This window comes from Stegodyphus dumicola, chromosome 7, assembly GCF_044657685.1.
Source record: "Stegodyphus dumicola isolate Sdum_Otavi_A_Nest chromosome 7, ASM4465768v1".
In the NCBI taxonomy this organism is placed as follows: Eukaryota; Metazoa; Arthropoda; class Arachnida; order Araneae; family Eresidae; genus Stegodyphus; species Stegodyphus dumicola.
In genome coordinates this window covers 202,510,700-202,529,515 of record NC_140774.1, presented here as the reverse complement: position 1 = coordinate 202,529,515, position 18,816 = coordinate 202,510,700, and the positions used below count along the sequence as shown (strand labels likewise).

The window sequence follows — 18,816 nt, the reverse complement described above, 5'->3', positions numbered from 1 at the left end:
TACGAAAGTTTTTTATTTATCGAGACGACTCTGTAGGAAAGGAATCTGGCCATTATTAAGAAAAAGGTTATTGTATACGAAAATAATAGTTTCAGAATACCAACTTTGTTTATCCTGTTTCTTTCCCATTTATTCTTCGGAAAGGATATTAATTCATCTCTCCTATCTGCCCACTTTTATGCATTTATGTTGGGTTGTTGTTATACTGCGGCGAACTGCAATGCGTCAAAAATCAGACGTTTTATAAAGCTTGAGGATATAACTAAATCATTTCCGAGTTTTTAAATATCCGTACAAATGAATATTTATTAAAAACTAGTACGCTAGACTAGTTAAATTAGATTGAGAGTAATATATCTAACAACAGAGAGAACGATACTGCTGTAATTCTCTAGTAAAGATGCAAAAAATACGATTCATAGTCATACATTTTTCACTCTGATGCGATATAGAACCCACATAAATAATTTCCATAGAAAATTAAACCGATTCTCTCTCATTATATCAGCAACAAGGCACGCAGTTTTTAATGATCTTTGTCATTCTAATAAAAAATGGTAGTAAAATCCCAAGCTCCATCCAATATTTTACCTATATTCAATTTTTGTCGATTAAATGTAACAAAAAATTGATCATTATTGATCACAAATCAAGAAACGCGAACAAACACACAAACAGACATTCTTCTTTATATAGATAGATTTTGAAAAACTTCGAAATTTTTTATTAACAAACTCTACGATTTGAAAGCGAGCAGTGGCAACACTTCTCGAAATAAAGCAGATTTTTATCTCCAGGGTGAGAGACTGTTGCCACTTGGAAAAATGAGCGCAAAAATTAGCGTTTTCATGTTTTTAATTAATATCTCTGAATTTAGCGGTTTTTGGTTTTGGGAAAAAAGTTGACGTCGACCTTTTCCAGGACCCAGAAAAGAATTGTAGAAAGTTTGGGTGACTCTATAGTAGTGACTGAGTTAATCGCGAACAAACAAACACATAAAAATACAAACATTCTTCTTTATATATATATGTGTGATGTACCAGCTTTAGTAGTAGCTTAAATTATCAGACGATAAGTTTAAAAGAAAAACAGGATCCATTTATTATTATTCAGGAGAAATAGCAGTTACAAAATCAGATATCCGGAGAAAATAAAAAGAATTACTAATAACTTTTTGTATGAAGTTTACTGCATCGTGACATTTAAGGAAAAGCCCCGATATTCTTTTGCGAGTGCTTTTATAGCCTCTGGAAAGGCGGAGCTTCAAAGAAATGACGTCAACCTCGTCAGCCAATCCAGTTCGCTTTAAATATTTCCAGATCATTCTATAACTGTACGTGTAGAAAAGGCGGGAAAAACAACTTGACTACGGGGCTGTAGATTTAATTCCACGTACTTTCAAATAAGAGAACGTCGCCATTAAAAATGAAAAGAACATACAGTTAGAATTTTAAGTGTATTCTTGACTATGGAATTTTATTATTACATAAAAAATAGATAGATAGATTTATGAACGTAGTACAATCGTGGTATGAACAGTTTTAGTAATTCTAAAGTCATATCTACCGTAAATGAAATACGTTTCCTAAGTAAATTCGATGTAAGAGTTTATTTTTTCACATATTCACTGCATTATTAAACTACTGCAATAGCATGTATATCTTTCTTACATTTTGATCATTCCTAAGGGTTTCGAAACTTTTAGAGTGTATAAAACATTTTCAGATATTAACATCAACTTTCAGATATGATTGCTTAGATTTAGAATCCATTACTTTGCGAATTATCCTAACGTATCAACAATCATGGATGATTTAAGTATTAAAATCCAATGAAATCTAAAATTCGAATTTAATTGTAATAAAGCTATGCAAATGAAAAGACTAAAAGATATATTAAAATATATTTTTTCAATTGAATAGCGCACTTATATTATGAATATTCAGTAGTTTTCATACATAAAATCTATAATTTTTAACTTTAAGTCTTTTTAATATTTTTAACGAAATGCAAAGACTTAAAAATATAAATAAATATATAAACTCGAAGCTTTAAAATGAGCAAAAGCTATAAATTATCAGCTTTAAAATGTGTTGTATGGCTTTTATATGTTGCATAATCTTTGAAGACAGAAAGGGGCTGCTAAAAAATTTCTAAAATCGCAATAGAAACGTTTTCTCTGCAATTTTTGAAAAAATAAAAATGCGATATAAAAAGAAGGAAGCAGCATAAAACGGATACTTTTTATTTTGATTTACAGTCTTGAAAAGAATAATTAGAAAAGATAAAAGAATTTTTTTCTTACGGCTTCTTAAATTGCACGGCAGTTACCAGTCTTCTTTAATTGAACAAGATTACTATAAAAAGTAATTCGTATTTAATTTTTAAACATTGATTATATAAGGAACGTTAATTAGTCTATGTTATTATCTATGGAATGCAATTATTTTCTGCTTCTGTCTTCAGTGAAATGATTATTGGACACGATTTTAGTTAGCATCGATTTACGTAATATTATAAACAATGTAAATATTTTTAAATACTACTGGCAAACTTCTGGTTTCCTGTAGAGTTCTTGAACAATTTTGCTAGGTAAATATTTTGTAATCCTTTCCTAGAGCTTCTGTTCCTTCATTTTTTATATTTGAAAATTGTATTTAATATTAAGAAATATCGAGAAAAGGATTCATTTTATTTTTTGGGGGCGAAGTATTTTGGTCTAAAGCTTAATTTTGTTTAACATGTATATATAGGTACCTGTATTACTGTTTCGAAAATATGCTTGTTTACAAATGTTGGCTGTTGAATTAAGAAAAAAAACCTCGAATAATTTAATGGCTTTTCCGAGGTTTTGGAATTTAGGAAATTGTAATATGTTCTTAAAGTTAATGATACTTAAGTAATGAAAGTAAATATATGCACATTTCCTCTAAAGCTGATAGTTAGTTTTTTTTAATTAATTTTTCAAATATAATCTGTATGACTTAAGTATATTACTTTATGTTCCTAATTCTGTAAATTTTGAATAGAGATGTATAATATTTCGTGAATAACTACAGTGTTGCATTGTTTCGCGAGTTCTTTTTTCTTATATACACTGACGGGCCAACTGTACGGACAAATGACTATTCCATCTGTACGGACGAATTTCTATTCATCTGTACGGACGAATGACAGTGACAGCAATAGTAACCACGAAATGGAAGGGAAAAAATACGGAAATTAGCAAATGTGCGGGATACAGTAAGACGTATTGTGCATACGAAAATTTTGGATTGCCGAAGTTGTTCGTCACTTGAAGTTTTGATAAGAGATATGAAAGATTTGAGGCTATTGACCGTTGTTGTTCAAAAGTAAAATTTAACAGGAAAGCATTAAGAGCTTGCAGTTTTTGGTATGTCTTCCCTAGATTATTTTTATGACTCTACACGTGGCCGTATTATTGGCAAGATGGAAGAAAGGCCAAAAATAACAAATGTTGCACAAAGTGAACATTGAACCCTTGAACACTTTGATTGCCCTTAAACACTTACCCAAACACAGAAATCTCTTCAAATATTTTTCAACGTGGCATTTAATTATTTGTCATCTTCTGGTTTATGTAAATCTAACTGAATGCCACATAAACATAATTATTAAAACTAAGCCTAAAACTCAACAGGGCGACAATTTTTGGACCATATTTCATTCCAAAAACATAACAGAGCTAAGTTCTCTACTACAGCTAATAATAAAATTATTTATATTATTTTAATATAGCTAAGTTATCTACTGAATACTCAAGGACCCCATTCCGGATATGAATTCCTGAGGTATTTACAGGATTCCTTGCCAGTGTGGTTTAATTTACATTGGTCAAACTAAGAGGATCTTAAAATTCGCTGTAAGGAACATGAGGCATATGTTAGGAGAAAGGAAACACAGAAGTCTTCTGTTGGCCAACATTGTTGGTCTGAAAATCACACTTTCAATTTTTCTGCTGCCAAAATTGCTCAAAAAACTTCTTCCATTGGTGAACTGGATTTTCTAGAGGCCATTCCCTTTCAAAAAGAAAAAAATCTTTCTCTTCTAGTTAACGACTCTAATTGCAATCCATCTTTGCTTTCAGCCTTTAAGGAATTTATGTTTTAGTTCTCGTTTTATCAACAGATGGCGCCGGTAGCTTAACTCCGGCCCAGACTTTCTTATCTTATCTTGTTCATTTGCGCTTTGGCAGTTGAGGATGATGGTTCGGTAAAACGATCGAAACTAATCCTATGAAAATTTGAAAATATAACGCTGATTTTTGTTGCTTGACTTCTAAATTAAGGCTTGTTTGGCATGTCATTGTATCTTAATTATTTATATTATTTTAATACTTTACAATCTCATTATTTTATTTTTGCTTTAAGCCCTAAATCTTTCTTTTTCAGTGTTTTGATTACCCGAATTATGTGCGTCTTGTGCTGACTGTTCCGGAAGAAGATATTCGTGAGGCCTGCAACAGGATTGCAGAATTCTGCCAGAAATATTACAGATTTTCTTTCGCCAGTGATAATTCATCGGTTTCCGAGGTATCGTCATCGTCTTGCGACACTACCAATGACGTCATAGAGAGTCCTCAGCCAATTCGCGTTTGAAATGCAATTGAATGCAACATCTGCATCTTTTTTTACTTTATTTTTGCATTTAGAGTAGAAGAAGTGTATATCTGTATTTACACTGAGCCAAAAATTGCGTGCAATAATCGGAAGCCAACATTAACTGGATTTGGGTATTGGCTTCTCAAACCAACCAAGGATAGGAATGACTCATGAGAATGTTCATTAAAGTTTATTATTTAAGACAAATTTAGATCTATTTTAGAATTAATTAAACCTCTGCAATGTTTCAGATTAATTCCGAATATTTAAAAAAAGGAGACGGTTTAGATAACTTATATATCAGGAACATTTTGTATCTAAATTTTACCATTTGCGACATTATGCATTTCCAGGATATTTATTACTTACAAACGTAATGCCTTTTAGTGGGGTATGCAGCTTTAAATATTTTAATTAAATATCCACAACACTCGAAACTGTTCAACATTTATTGCTAACGATTTAATTAGAGTAGCTTTCTATAAGTAATTTTAAATCTTGTTCATTTAGTCTATAATATTCTAAAATATTCTTTAATTTGTAGTATAAACACAGGAACTCGAGACTTTTTGCTAAATTAGCTTTTCCAAGTTCATAGCCCAAACAAAAGAGTGCCCATCACAGGCGAAGGATTTTTTTTTTTTTTTTTTTTTTTTTTTTTTTTCAGAAATGAAAATACATCTTTATAATAAAGAACAGGCTAAAATTTTCCATTTATCGAAACTTATTTTGTAATTTTTATAAACTTTTACTTTTTCTCTCTTTTGAAAATATAATCAATGTAACTTTAGAGGGTCTTAAAATTCGCTGTAAATTTTGGATAAAAGATAATTTTGTGGTTACAGGGGAATGCCTTAAAATTTACATTAAAAGGTTTATAATAAATTCTCGTGATTACCATTGAATATATTACATATTACAAATCCTGTAACAATCTCCAAGAACAATATCAAGTTGATTCGAAGTTCAGAACACTTAAAACGATTGCTGGATCAGCCAGTGGATAAAATGAGCATTAGAAAACTGGAATAACAAACACTTCCTTAAAAATCAGTGACGCATAGCCAGATCTATGAAGTTTTTTTTTTAATTTAATAAATGTCTTAAAATATTCTTTTTCTTAAAAGGACACCAAAAACTGCGTATATGCAAACTATTTTAAATTTTGTATTAGTGCTGTTTCAAATGAGGAAGTAATATGGTAGACCAGGCCCCAGATAGATATGTTGTTAAAAACAGAAACCACATAAATGAAGTAGGTTTATTGTTTTAGTGTATAAGTGGAATTTTCATATCTTTGCTTTGATCAAGTAGTAATTGTTTCGCTTCTGTCTGCTCTAACATATTGCCGTGCGTTACAATGTAATTATGTGATTTACATAGTTCTGTAGAATAAAGCTCTGTATATTAGTTTTAGATTTTTTCAAATAAAGAAAATGAATGATTGAAATGCCTATGTCTTCATTTTTTCAAACTTTTTAGAAATTTTTTGTTTCACTTTTTACTTCCTTGTACAAAGTAAAAAGGAAGTATTGTAATCGCGAAAGGTTTCAGGCAGCATATTTCAACGAAAATATCCATTTTGACCGCTATCGAATGCAATTTAACGATGTTTTTGCGTGATATATGTACGTAAGGACAGAATAAAATATTCGTTTCCTCCAAAAAAATGATAAAACTGCTTTAAAATTAATTCTGAAGAGAATTTTTCGTGGCGTCCGTACGAACGTATGTACGTACGCGTGTACGTACGTATCTCGCATAACTCGAAAACGAGTAGCCTCAGAACGTTGAAATTTTGTATATAGGACTGCTATAACATGTAGATGTGCACCTCGTATTTTGGTTGCAATCGGCCTCACCAAACGTATATAAATATTATATTTATATATATATATATATCTACTCTGTTACTCGGCACAGTGATCTCAGTTTCTTTACTCTTATATGTTTGTAAATTGCACATTTTTTGCTTTAAAAAATGATTGAATTATGTTGTTCTTATCTTCCGGTTATGGTTTTTATGCCTTTCGTAATTCTGGAAGCAATATTTGTACAATTATCAACAATTTAAAAGCTTTGCGGTTAAGTTTTAAATAACATGGCGGACATATTTGTTTACATTTGAAACAGCAGAATTGTAGATTTGTTGCCAATTTAGAGAGACTAAGCTTCGCAACAACAAAAATAACGCCTTCATTTATTATTGCGAATTAAATCATGCTTAATCCTTTCTGGAATTTTTTTGGAGGAAATAAGTGTTTAAGATTTACTTCGTAATTTTTAATACGGATATTTTGAGTTTTTATGTATTTTTGCCTTGTCGCGAAGCGAGAACTGAATTAATTGAATGAGAAATACTCAATCGTCTGTGAAAAACTGTTTCTTTTCTGGTTTGTTTGCTTAATTTCTTTCATACATCGTTCTAGCTTTATTATAGTATTTGAATAGAACATGTAGCAACGATAAGATAATTCTTCAAATGATATAAATTTTGTGCATTCAGAGTGTCGCTATGGTAAACAAATACTTGAGTGAATTTTAAAGAATGCATTTATTCTATTGTGGTTTATGCGCTGTCGACGAAGTAGATTTAATTCAATCCAATTAATTTAAATGAAATTCAAGAAAAAAATGCGTATAATTTAATATTCCGTACAAGGAAGTCATGTGGTGTACACATCAGATTTTTTTTTATTTACTTACGTAATTATTTATTGCTGCATTTTTTAAAGATTTGCAGTTTGCAATCATTTTACGAAATATTTTTAAACAGCATTTCACATACTGCCTCCGTGGTGTAATTGGAAGCGACACGTATTCGAGGGGCCCAGGGTTCGAGACCCAGCGAGGGTAATGCATATTTTTCACATCTCCTGCTTTAAAAAAAATCTGATGTGTACACCACATGACTTCCTTGTACGGAATATTAAATTATACGCATTTTTCTTGCATTTCATTTAAACTTATTGGATTGAATTAAATCTACTTCGCCGACAGCGCATAAATCACAATAAAATAAATGCATTCTTTAAAATTCACTCTAGTATTTGTTTACCATAGCGACACTCCGGCGCTAGATTCACTTAAAAATTATTACTGTAACTAAATTTGTATTACTGTCAGCTTGCGCGCAGTGCTTCAGTACAAATTTTAAATTTTCGGAAAACACTGTTAGTTTTTTCTTTATAAAACAAATTCTTATACACTATTAAGTAAAATAAATAAAGAAAGATAATCATCTATGTATAAAGATGACACACTGAAAATTTCATATACGTACGACAAAAACAATTTGACTTATTAAAACTCAAAAATCAGATAAATTCTCTCTTTTTGTGTTGCGCAAAAGTGATGACTTCACTTCAGTATTATATTTCGTTCATATTATAACTCATAATGCCCAAAATTTATATCATTTAAAGAATAGAATTATCTAATCGTTGCCACATGTTCTATTCAAATACTATAATAAATCTAGAATGATGTATAAAAGAAATTAAGCAAACAAAACAAAAAAGTAACAGTTTTTCACAGACGATTTAGTATTTCTCATTCAGTTAATTCAGCTCTCACTTCGCGACAAGGCAAAAATACATAAAAACTCAAAATATCTATATTAAGAATTACGAAGTAAATCTTAAACACTTATTTCCTCGAAAAAATTCCAGAAAGGATTAAGCGTGATTTAAATAATAAATGAAGGCGTTATCTTTGTTGTTGCGAAGCTAAGTTTCTTTAGATTGGCAACAAATCCACTGGTCTCCTGTTTCAAATTTAAACATCAATGGCCGCCATTAAAAAAGACTTAGCGGCAATTAAACAACTTTAAAATTGCTGATAATTCTAAAAATATTGCACACAGATTTACTAAGGGCATAAAAACCTTAACCGGAAGATAAAAACAACATAATTCAATCATTTTAAAGCAAAAAATGTACAATTTACCAACATATAAGAGTAAAGAAACTGAGATCACTGAGGCGGATAACAGAGTGGATATATATATAAATATATTTATATACGTTTGGTGCTGCCGATTGCAACCAAAATACGAGGTGCACATCTACATGTTATAGCAGTGCTATATACAAAATTTCAACCTTCTGAGGCTTTTGAATTATATGAGATACGTACGTACATACGTTCGTACAGACGCCACGAAAAATTCTCTTCAGAATTAATTTTAAAGCAGTTTTATAATTTTTTTGAAGGAAAAGAGTATTTTATTCTGTCCTTACGTACAGATATCACGAAAAAACATCGTTAAATTGCATTCGATAGCGGTCAAAATGGATATTTTCGTTGAAATATGCTGCCTGAAACTTTTCGCGATTACAATACTTCCTTTTTACTTCGTACAAGTAAAAAAAAAAAAAAAACTATATACTCCACAAGATATTACAGTTATACTTCAAAATTAAAAAAAAAAAAATAGCATATATTTTGAATTAATTCTTTACTTGCGTGTTTAAACAGATTTTACGTACTTTTATCTCAAAGTATGGTATTTAGAACATTTAATTATCTTCTTTCCGTCTTACTATGCAAATCCTTTTAATATTTTTAAAATAATTTCAAATATTAAAGTTTCCTTCTATATGAAGTCGTCTGATATTATCCCCAATATGGGAATTACGTTAAATCTAAGATATTAATGTTTATTACTACAGGTTTCAACTTTAATTTTTTACAAAAAAATTAAGGAAGTATTTAAAATGCCTTATTTCAACAATTGGAAAATACAATTTAAAACACATTCCTAGTTTTTGTTTACTTATTGCTATAAATATAGAAGCGCAAAGAAAAATTATTAGATACTTTAGACATATTAAAATAATGAAGTTTGACTAAGTAGCAGCAAGCTGATTAGGTATTATTTCAAACAAGCACCTTAACAGTGAAAATAAGACCTAAGATTTAGACAAATAATTAAAAAGGTCAATTACAAGTACAAAACAGAATTCTTTTAAACCTCACTGTCTTTAATCTTGTGTAATTGCATATTCGAGGCATTCAAATTTCGAGTCCCTGCAAAAATGTGCCCTAGATCATCTAATACAGAGAAGATGTAATTTTGTTCTATACTTTATTCGTGCAGCTTTTGTAAGTTAGTATGTTGTAACGTACAAAACTGTTCACTGAAACAGTAATCAAATTTTCCCCCCATATGTTAAAGGTTCACAGTTGTTATGAACTGCTGCATCAATTTGGCGCTAAAGTTCACCAATTCTAAAAATCATCACTATGATCAATATGCCTTATAATTGCAATAAATAAGCAAATAAATACCGTATAATATAATAATATACGTATACACACTTTCAATACAAAAATAAGATCGAAATTTATGAATTTTACGGTGATTACGGACCGAAAATTAATTGCAATAAATAAACAAATAAATACCGTATAATATAATACATTCATGTCCATAAATTAAGGATAATTCGGAGTCACGTGGAAATCGAACTCTAAAATAAATATATCACCTGTAAAATCACTACACACATCTTCAAGAATCATATGCAAATTTCAGGAAGTAACCAGATGACACCGATGGTACGTCATAATGACGAGAGTGTAAGAGAGTGATATATAAGGAATACAGGCAAAGAAGTAAAATTGTTCGCAGGCGCTTTATAAGCATTTCAGTGCAATAACTGAACAGTTATGACACAATGGACGCATCTGGATGATTTTTTACGTGGTAGAATTATCGGCCGTCTGGAATGTGGGCGTACCCAACTGGAAGTATCAAACGAACTTGGAATTGCCCAGAGTGTCATCTCCAGGCTTTGGCAACGATTCTAAGATGATGGTAATGTGAGTAGACGTTACAGCACAGGTCGCCCCAGAGTTACAACGCCGAATGAGGAATGGTATTTGGCAGTTACTGCCAAAAGAAATAGGCGGAGCACAGCCTCAGAGATGTCTCGTCAGCTCTCTTCAGCCACTGGTACGACAATTTCAAGGCAGACCTGTACAGACGCTTAAGGCAGATTGGTCTATATGCTCGTAGACCTGTCAGATGCATTCCACTTACTGCAACTCACAGTCGCCTGCGGTTAGCCTGGAGTAGAGAGCATGCATTGTGGACACCGCAACAGTTGGCTTGTGTGATGTTTTCCGACGAGTCCAGGTTTAGCCTGCAGTCTGATTCTCGCCGGACGTTCATATGAAGAGCTCCAGGTACCCGTTACCACTAAGAAAACATCATTGAATGACACCGTTACTGTGGTGGAGGGATGCTTGTTCGGGGTGGAATTATTCTGGGTTTCAGAACTGACCTACATGTTCAAATTGGAACCATGACAAGCCAAATCTATCGGGACGTCATTCTGGAACAACATGTAGGTTTGTTTCGGGGCGCCATGGGCGCACAATTTGTGTTTATGGATGACAACGCCCGTCCTCACCGTGCAAACATCGTAAGCGAATGCCTTCAATCGGAGGATATCACCCGTATGGACCGGCCAGCATTCTCACCGGACTTGAATCCAGTAGAGCACGTGTGGGAAATGCTTGGCCGACGAGTTGCAGCCCGTCAACCTCCTCCTACATGTCTACCGGAACTTCGGAGAGCATTTCCTTTTGAGTGGTGTAATATCCCCTTTAAGATCAGATCGATAATTTGATACTCAACATGCCTAGGCGTTGTACGGACTGTACTGCATCGTCTGGGAGACATACAATGTATTAACAATCATACCAACCATGTAATATTGGTTTTTTTATAAATAGGTTTTTTTATAAATAGGTTTTTTTATAAATAGGTTTTTTTTTTTTTTTTTTTTTTTTTTTTTGTAATTTGCTCCAGGGAGAAAAAATCGCTAATTTTATTAATAATATCAAGCATATAGCATCTTTTTTTGCTCTTTACCTTTTATTTAATAAATAAGCTTTACAAATAAATCAAATTTGTTTTGATTCTAACTCTTTCTTTGCCTGATTTTGCATTATCCTTAATTTATGGACATGAGTGTAACATGCGAGTATAATAACACGCACTTTCAATACAAAAATAAGATCGTAATTTACAGGTGAGCGTAATACACCGGGTGTAAAATTGATAGATTTAAAAATAAGGTACGAGCCTAAAAATTAGATTTCTAAATGTCCCTGAATACTTTTTAAAAGAAATGACATGCCTTATGAACTTAAAAATTTTCTTTATCCGAAAACATGTAAAGTTTGCTATCTTTGTCTTCATTTATATCTTCAGGCACATCATCGAAATCTATTTCATCTTCACTTATCATCATCTGTTCCATCTTTCACGAACACAAAACACACTTGTTGCAACACGATTTCCATTTTCTTTTGCAAACTGAAAGACTTTGCATTTGAAACCAGTACTTGGTTGTTTCTTTTTGCGAGAGCCGAATTTACTACTAAAAGGAACATTAAATCAAACTGTATTTCAATTTAAGCAAATGCGATTTACACTGGATTTCCACTTCAAAGTCACGGTTTGAGATGACTACAGAAAAACAAAATATTTAACTCCTAAGATATAAATCCCCCCTTTTCTCGAACCCCCTACTTAAACAGGGTGTACCATAAATGTTGCAGCAAACTTCTAAGGCAGGTAGGGCATATCATAAGGATTGATAATTATATAGGAACCTATACTCGGAAATGTCAGTAGTAAGTGGTAGCAGATGTAGAAGATGGGAAAAGAAACAAGAGTGATTAATTTGAAACATTTTTTGGACATGTATACAAATGATGTATGACAGCTTGAATGTTACAACAGAGGCTCGAAGTCTGCACCATCAGACGCCAAACATGCCTGACACCGACGGACCATTCGAATTATTTGACTTTGTAAGGATCCTAAGTTTTACTAACGTTTAGTTTATTTTAAAACTGTACTATCACTTCTTATTTTCTACTTCCCGGAATTAAATGCTTTAACTTGTTTATGCAAATTGTCTTGCTAACGCCCAAGTATTTAAGTTGTGGCTTTTTGCCAAGAGAGAGAGAAAGAGAAGGAAATTTAGGAAGCGAGCCGCTTGCCACTGCAGTCTTACGAGTTTTCACTCGGTTGCTGTTTTGCCTTTAAGGCCAGAGGTTTAGCTTTCTTGATATTTGACAAACGTATTGTAGTTTCCGCAGCTCGGCGTACTACATGCGTACCCGTTTTAAATAAAGGTCAGTCTTAGTGCTAGGCATTTGTATACTAATTCAAAGTTAGCTTTTAGTTAGAGTTTTAGTTAGTAGTTTTATATTTTTACGTTCAGACCACAAATGGTTGGTCTCTGTATCCCGAAGTTCGGGAGTATCTGTAAAGTAATACAGAATAAAGGGTTTCGTATACCCTTCCTACTTGTGTCGTCTATTACACACAATCTGGAACAAAGCTTTAGTAAGCTCACTGTTCTTATTCAGGATAGAGTATGTTCCCGAAACAAGTGATGAAACATACATCCCCTGACAACTTTTCTGGAGCAGGTTCATCCTGATTTGTTTGACGATGTTCCATCAAATATCAGGAGCAACAGTGTGATTCCAACGTGATGGTGCCCTTGCTCATTTTGAATTGGATGTTCAAAGCCATTTGAACAGTTCATTGTCGCGTCGATGGATTGGGCGTGGTGGACCAGTTCCCTGCCCCCACCACCATGGTCACCGAATTTATCCAGCCTTGATTTCTTTTTGTGGGAAGCCATCCAAAGTATCGTGTATCACAGGGAAGGGTAAACCTTTTCGGTCGCGGGCCAAAAACCGGAAAAATACTTATCTTGGTGGGCCAAGATAAGTTTTTCTAAAATTTTAAAAACAATATACAAAATAAATATGTTAATGAGATGAATGAAACTACGATTTCATTTTTAAAAGTTCCTTATATTGAGGTTCAAAGTGAGATGTACTGATTCTAAGGAACGAGGCTAAATGCTAATCTCTCACTCTACTTCTGAAGTATTTCTTTCTAAGGTTCATAGTTGAAAACATTTATTCACATATATAAGATGAAGCAAACATAGCACATTTTCTTGGCGTGAGATATTAAATTTGGGAAAATTACTCTCGATAAGATTTATAAATTTCTACTTTGTAATATTTATAGAAAGAACTGCTTGACACGATTGCAACTCAATTAATTCAAGCTGCAAATCTGACCTCGCTGCTTCACAGTTTACGTTGAAAGCCATGCTAAATATATCCACTTCTGTTTGAATGGCACAGAAATCTTGAAATCTGCGTTCGAACTCAAAATGCAGTTTTTTCAAGCCATCTTCACAACTCTTAAGCTTCTCTGCATTTACTGAGGGTATTGAATTTAACCTCGGGAAATGAGACAAATCGTTCTTAGCTAGCTGCCCAGTAAACAGATTACGTTTTCTTATTAAGTTTTAAGTTAAGATTAAATTTTTTCCAAGAGGTCTAATTCACTTATATGGGATTCTCATATGTCTGCTCTCCGAGAAAGAGATAACGCTTGTTGGCGCCAATCTAGAGCTATAATTAACAACGAACTTCCGCTTTTGACACTTGAAAACCGATTGAAAGCTGTCTGTGCTTGCTATTTCCGTCAATATGTGTTTTGTAGAATAAAAATAGAGAAAGTGAAAAGATCATCAGTCCTTTGAAAAAAAGGAAGGAAAAAAATAATGTTTAAACAAAGTAAAAAAGGAGATAGATACATAATATACTTTTTTAAATTTGCCTCGGACCGGAAAATTAAAAGTCTATCCGCGGGCCGGATAGAACCTTTCGGCGAGCCGTAGTTGCCCCATTCTTTGTGTATCACGATCCTATTGTGTCTGAAATGGATCTGGTGGCAAGCTGCTACAATCACAGAAACTTCCAGTATGTTTGAACACATCCGGCAATCAATGGTCCGTCGGCGTCAGGCACGTTTGGCGTCTGATGGTGCAAACTTCGAGCCTCTGTTGTAACATTCAAGCTGTCGTAGATCATTTGTATTCATGTCCAAAAAATGTTTCAAATTAATCACGCTTGTTTCTTTTCCCATCTTCTACCTCTGCTACCATTTACCCCTGATGTTTTCGGGCATGGGTTCCTATGCAATTCTTAATCCTTATGATGTGCCCTATCTCCCCTATAATTTTGCCACAACATTTAGGGTACACTCTGTGGCATTCTTTTGGACACCTGCATTGAATACAATCCATCCTCTTAATGGAGGAATATTTACGCATTTAGGCCACACACATATAGATCTACTTATAGCTTCGCAACTCAGTACAGTCAAAAGTCTTTAATCCGGACTCATCGGGACTTCGGCGATTCCGGATTACCGGTTTTTCCGGATTATAGATCATCAGTTTAAATCTGGTAAGATGGCATGTAGAAGCTATAAAATTAAAAATATGAAACCGTAATTTATGAAATAAAGAGCAATTATTATGATCTAAAGAGTATCAAAATTTACAAAAAAAAAAAAAAAAAAAAAAAAAAAAAAAAAAAGAAGCTTAATATTTATTTGCTTACTTTATTAAACATTTCTTTCAATGTAAGTTGTTGCTTCCGTTTTATGTGCTAATACTTTCTCTTTAATTCTATAAACAGACATAATTTCTTGTTCAGTTGCAAAGTTCCGCTCTTCAATTCCCGGTAATTGCTGTGCCGAGAATACCGACTAACTTGTCAATCGAAATTTTTTCGTTTTCTCTAACCTCTCTTTTACTTTTTTGATGCCTTTATCCATTTTCTGCAGCAATTCTAATTTTTGTTTGATGGACATCGAAACACGCTTTCGCTCTGTAGATCCTTTGGCAGCTCCAGAATCGGAAACTCTTTTTGACATAATAGAAAGTTCAAGCTTACTTTTTATAAAATTGCTCTAACAGTCTGCAAAAAATAATAAGCCGGATCCAATTAGAAGATTAAGGAACAACGCAATCTGCAACATTAGCTGAAATAGATAATTAGATAATTTTAGCCTAGCTTATACCGTCCGTTATACATTAAATGCGCAGGCGTAAACGTATTATGCGCATGCGTAGTAAGTTTGTAGCTTTAAGGTCCGGATTAAAGCCTTTTGACTGTATATCATTGTTCGAAAGGTAGGACAAATCTTCGAATAACTGACCTCGAAAGATAAGAGAATTGCACATGTATCTTTTAGGATCATTGTGAAAAATAGTGTCCGTGTTACACGGAGAACATACCTAAAAATTGAAAATATATAACTTTGAATTATAGATGCGCGTGCTTTAAATTATACACTGGTTGGCGTTATACGCCGGACGAATCGGTATCTCTTTCAGCTTTAAACTTCTTATTATGATAATTTAAAAGCTAATTCATTTCTCTCAACGCACCATTTGAATCATTTTTATTTCTCTCAAATTTCCTTGGCCGTGAGATTCAGTACTTCTGAAAGATATCCTTGATTTAGGAGAAGGAGATAACTTAATGTTTCGACAATTTTTAAATCTTTTTTGAAGTATTCTCGCATGTTTCTTAATTATCAATCGCATGAAAAGCTAGTCGGCAGCGATTTCTATGAATTTTATACTTGGGGCGATCAAAACGAAAAATATTGATACTAAATTTGAAAGAGAATTAAAAGTGTAGAATTAGTAAAACTAACTATTTCAGTATTTTCATTTTTAAAAGGAAGGAAAAGAGATAACTCAAATCCACCACAGAAAACATTAACTGAGTTTATAGCCCATAAAGATTTCAACCGTAAATTGCTAATTTTCTTTTACCGCTTACTGCTACAGAAGAATGGGGTCATAAAAATCGAAATACTGGAATTAGAGAGAGAAAGCTGCAGAGCTGATATTTTATTCTTTTATACTTTTGCAAGACTGTCAGAACCCTAAAATTAAAACAAAAATCAGAAAGAAGAACTATTCATATAATTTATAAGATTAGTGATTTAGAAAATCGATAATGCATTGCAGAGATATTAGGTATTTTTTTTTTTTTTTTGGAAGCAGGCAAGATGAAAAATTAGCAAACGCCTTTGCCCTGAATCGAACCACGGACCTCTAGAATACCGGTCCAGCGTGCAGAACCACTAAACCACGAAGGCACGCTTGGAAAGTGGGAGATATACCTTACATACTCCCCTTTTTAAAGGGCGACTAGGGATTTAGGGCACCTAGTCGCCAAATCCTGGGAGTGGAGAATCATCATCCACAACCCTTTTAGTTCGGGCGCCACTGTACAGCCATTAGGATTTTTAGGAAAGCCAGAGAGATGAAAAATTAGCAACCGCCTTCGCCGGGAATCGAACCACAGACCTCTAGAATACTGGCCCAGCGTGCAGAACCACTACACCACGAAGGACGCTTGGAAAGCGAGAGAATTACCTTATAATACAACTGAGAAACTATGAAGCTCGAAATGTAGAGCGAGAATTTTAAAATTACAATAAAGAAATTCAAACTTTTAACATTGCTGAATGTTTAAAGTTTGCTGAATTGGTTAATTTTGTTTTGGCAGTTTGTGGGGCAAAGGGGCTTCCAAATGCCCATGTTCGGTTGGAGGACTACATTATTTAGAATTGGATGGCTCTAGGTACCGTTGTTTTTTCAGAATGCGAGAAACATTCATGCAGATTCTTCATTATTTTTTAAATATACTACAGGACGATAATATTTGGTGTAACAGTTTAAAAAGTGAACCAACGCAGAAAGTGAAACGATGCAAAATGCCGTTTTGAGACGAATAGCCCTTGATTTCTAAAGCCCCTTTGGTTTAAAAATATTGATTTTCTTTGCTTTTGTTCAATTATATATTTGCTGCCACTCAATAGCAGGAAAATGTGTGTAAACATCAAATGCTGTGTCTACAGAATAAAAAATCTGATGTGTACACCACATAACTTCCTTGTACGGAATATTAAATTATACGCATTTTTCCTTGCATTTCATTTAAACTTATTGGATTGAATTAAATCTATTTCGCCGACAGCGCTTAAACACAATAGAATAAATGCATTCTTTAAAATTCACTCTAGTATTTGTTTACCATAGCGACACTCTGGCGCTAGGTTAACTTAACAGTATTATATATTGTTCATATTATAACTCTGAATGCACAAAATTTATATCATTTAAAGAATTATCTAATCGTTGCCACATGTTCTATTCAAATACTATAATAAAGCTAGAACTATGCATAAAAGAAATTAAGTAAACAAAACAAAAAAGAAACAGTTTTTCACAGACGATTGAGTATTTCTCATTCAATTAATTCAGTTCTCACTTCGCGACAAGGCAAAAATACATAAAAACTCAAAATATCTGTATTAAAAATTACGAAGTAAATCTGAAACACTTATTTCCTCGCAAAAATTCCAGAAAGGATTAAGCATGATTTAATTCGCAATAATAAATGAAAGCGTTATCTTTGTTGTTGCGAAGCTAAGTTTCTCTAGATTGGCAACAAATCCACTAGTCTTCTGTTTCAAATGTAAACAATCAACGGCCGCCATTAAAAAAAAAAAAAAAAGGCTTAGCGGCAATTAAACAACTTTAAAATTGTCGATAATTCTAAGAATATTGCATACAGATTTACTAAAGGCATAAAAACCTTAGCCGGAAGATAAAAACAACATAATTCAATCATTTTTAAATCAAAAAATATACAATTTACAAACATATAAGAGTAAAACTGATATCACTGAGCCGGGTAACAGAGTGGATAGATATATAAATATATTTATATACGTTTGGTGCGGCCGATTGCAACCAAATTACGAGGTGCACATCTACATGTTATAGCAGTCTTATATACAAAATTTCAACGTTCTGAGGCTACTCGTTTTTGAGTTATGCGAGATACGTACGTACGCACGCACGTGTTCGTACAGACGCCACGAAAAATTCTCTTCAGAATTCATTTTAAAGCAGTTTTATAATTTTTTTGAAGGAAAAGAGTGTTTTATTCTGTCCTTACGTACAGATATCGCGCAAAAACATCGTTAAATTGCATTCGATAGCGGTCAAAATGGATATTTTCGTTGAAATATGCTGCCTGAAACTTTTCGCGTTTCCAATACTTCCTTTCTACTTCGTACAAGGAAGTATAAACACTATTTATTAGAAAAAATATCATGTTAAAGCTATTTTGACATAGCGTTGGACCAGTCATATTTTTTTAATGTTTAATATCAAATTCATGGTCTATTCGAAATCGTCAACATCGAAGTTACATTTATTAAACTAAAAATTTTATGCGCTCTGTAATATATTAATATACATTA

General features: G+C 32.9%; 2 protein-coding genes across 4 annotated transcripts in view; one reads left to right on the top strand and one right to left on the bottom strand.

Moving 5' to 3' along the window:
* The window catches only part of LOC118186418 (tyrosine aminotransferase-like), a 109,770-nt gene extending 103,698 nt beyond the window's left edge, over nucleotides 1-6,072 (top strand). For all 3 annotated transcript variants that reach the window (XM_035356508.2, XM_035356507.2, XM_035356506.2), the window contains one exon: nucleotides 4,413-6,072. In XM_035356508.2, the coding sequence (XP_035212399.1) occupies nucleotides 4,413-4,619 (207 nt within the window). In that variant the 3' untranslated portion in view covers nucleotides 4,620-6,072. The remainder of the gene's footprint in view (nucleotides 1-4,412) is intronic.
* Nucleotides 1-18,816, bottom strand: part of LOC146996608 (uncharacterized) — a 269,060-nt gene that overhangs the window by 88,448 nt on the left and 161,796 nt on the right. The window lies entirely within an intron of this gene.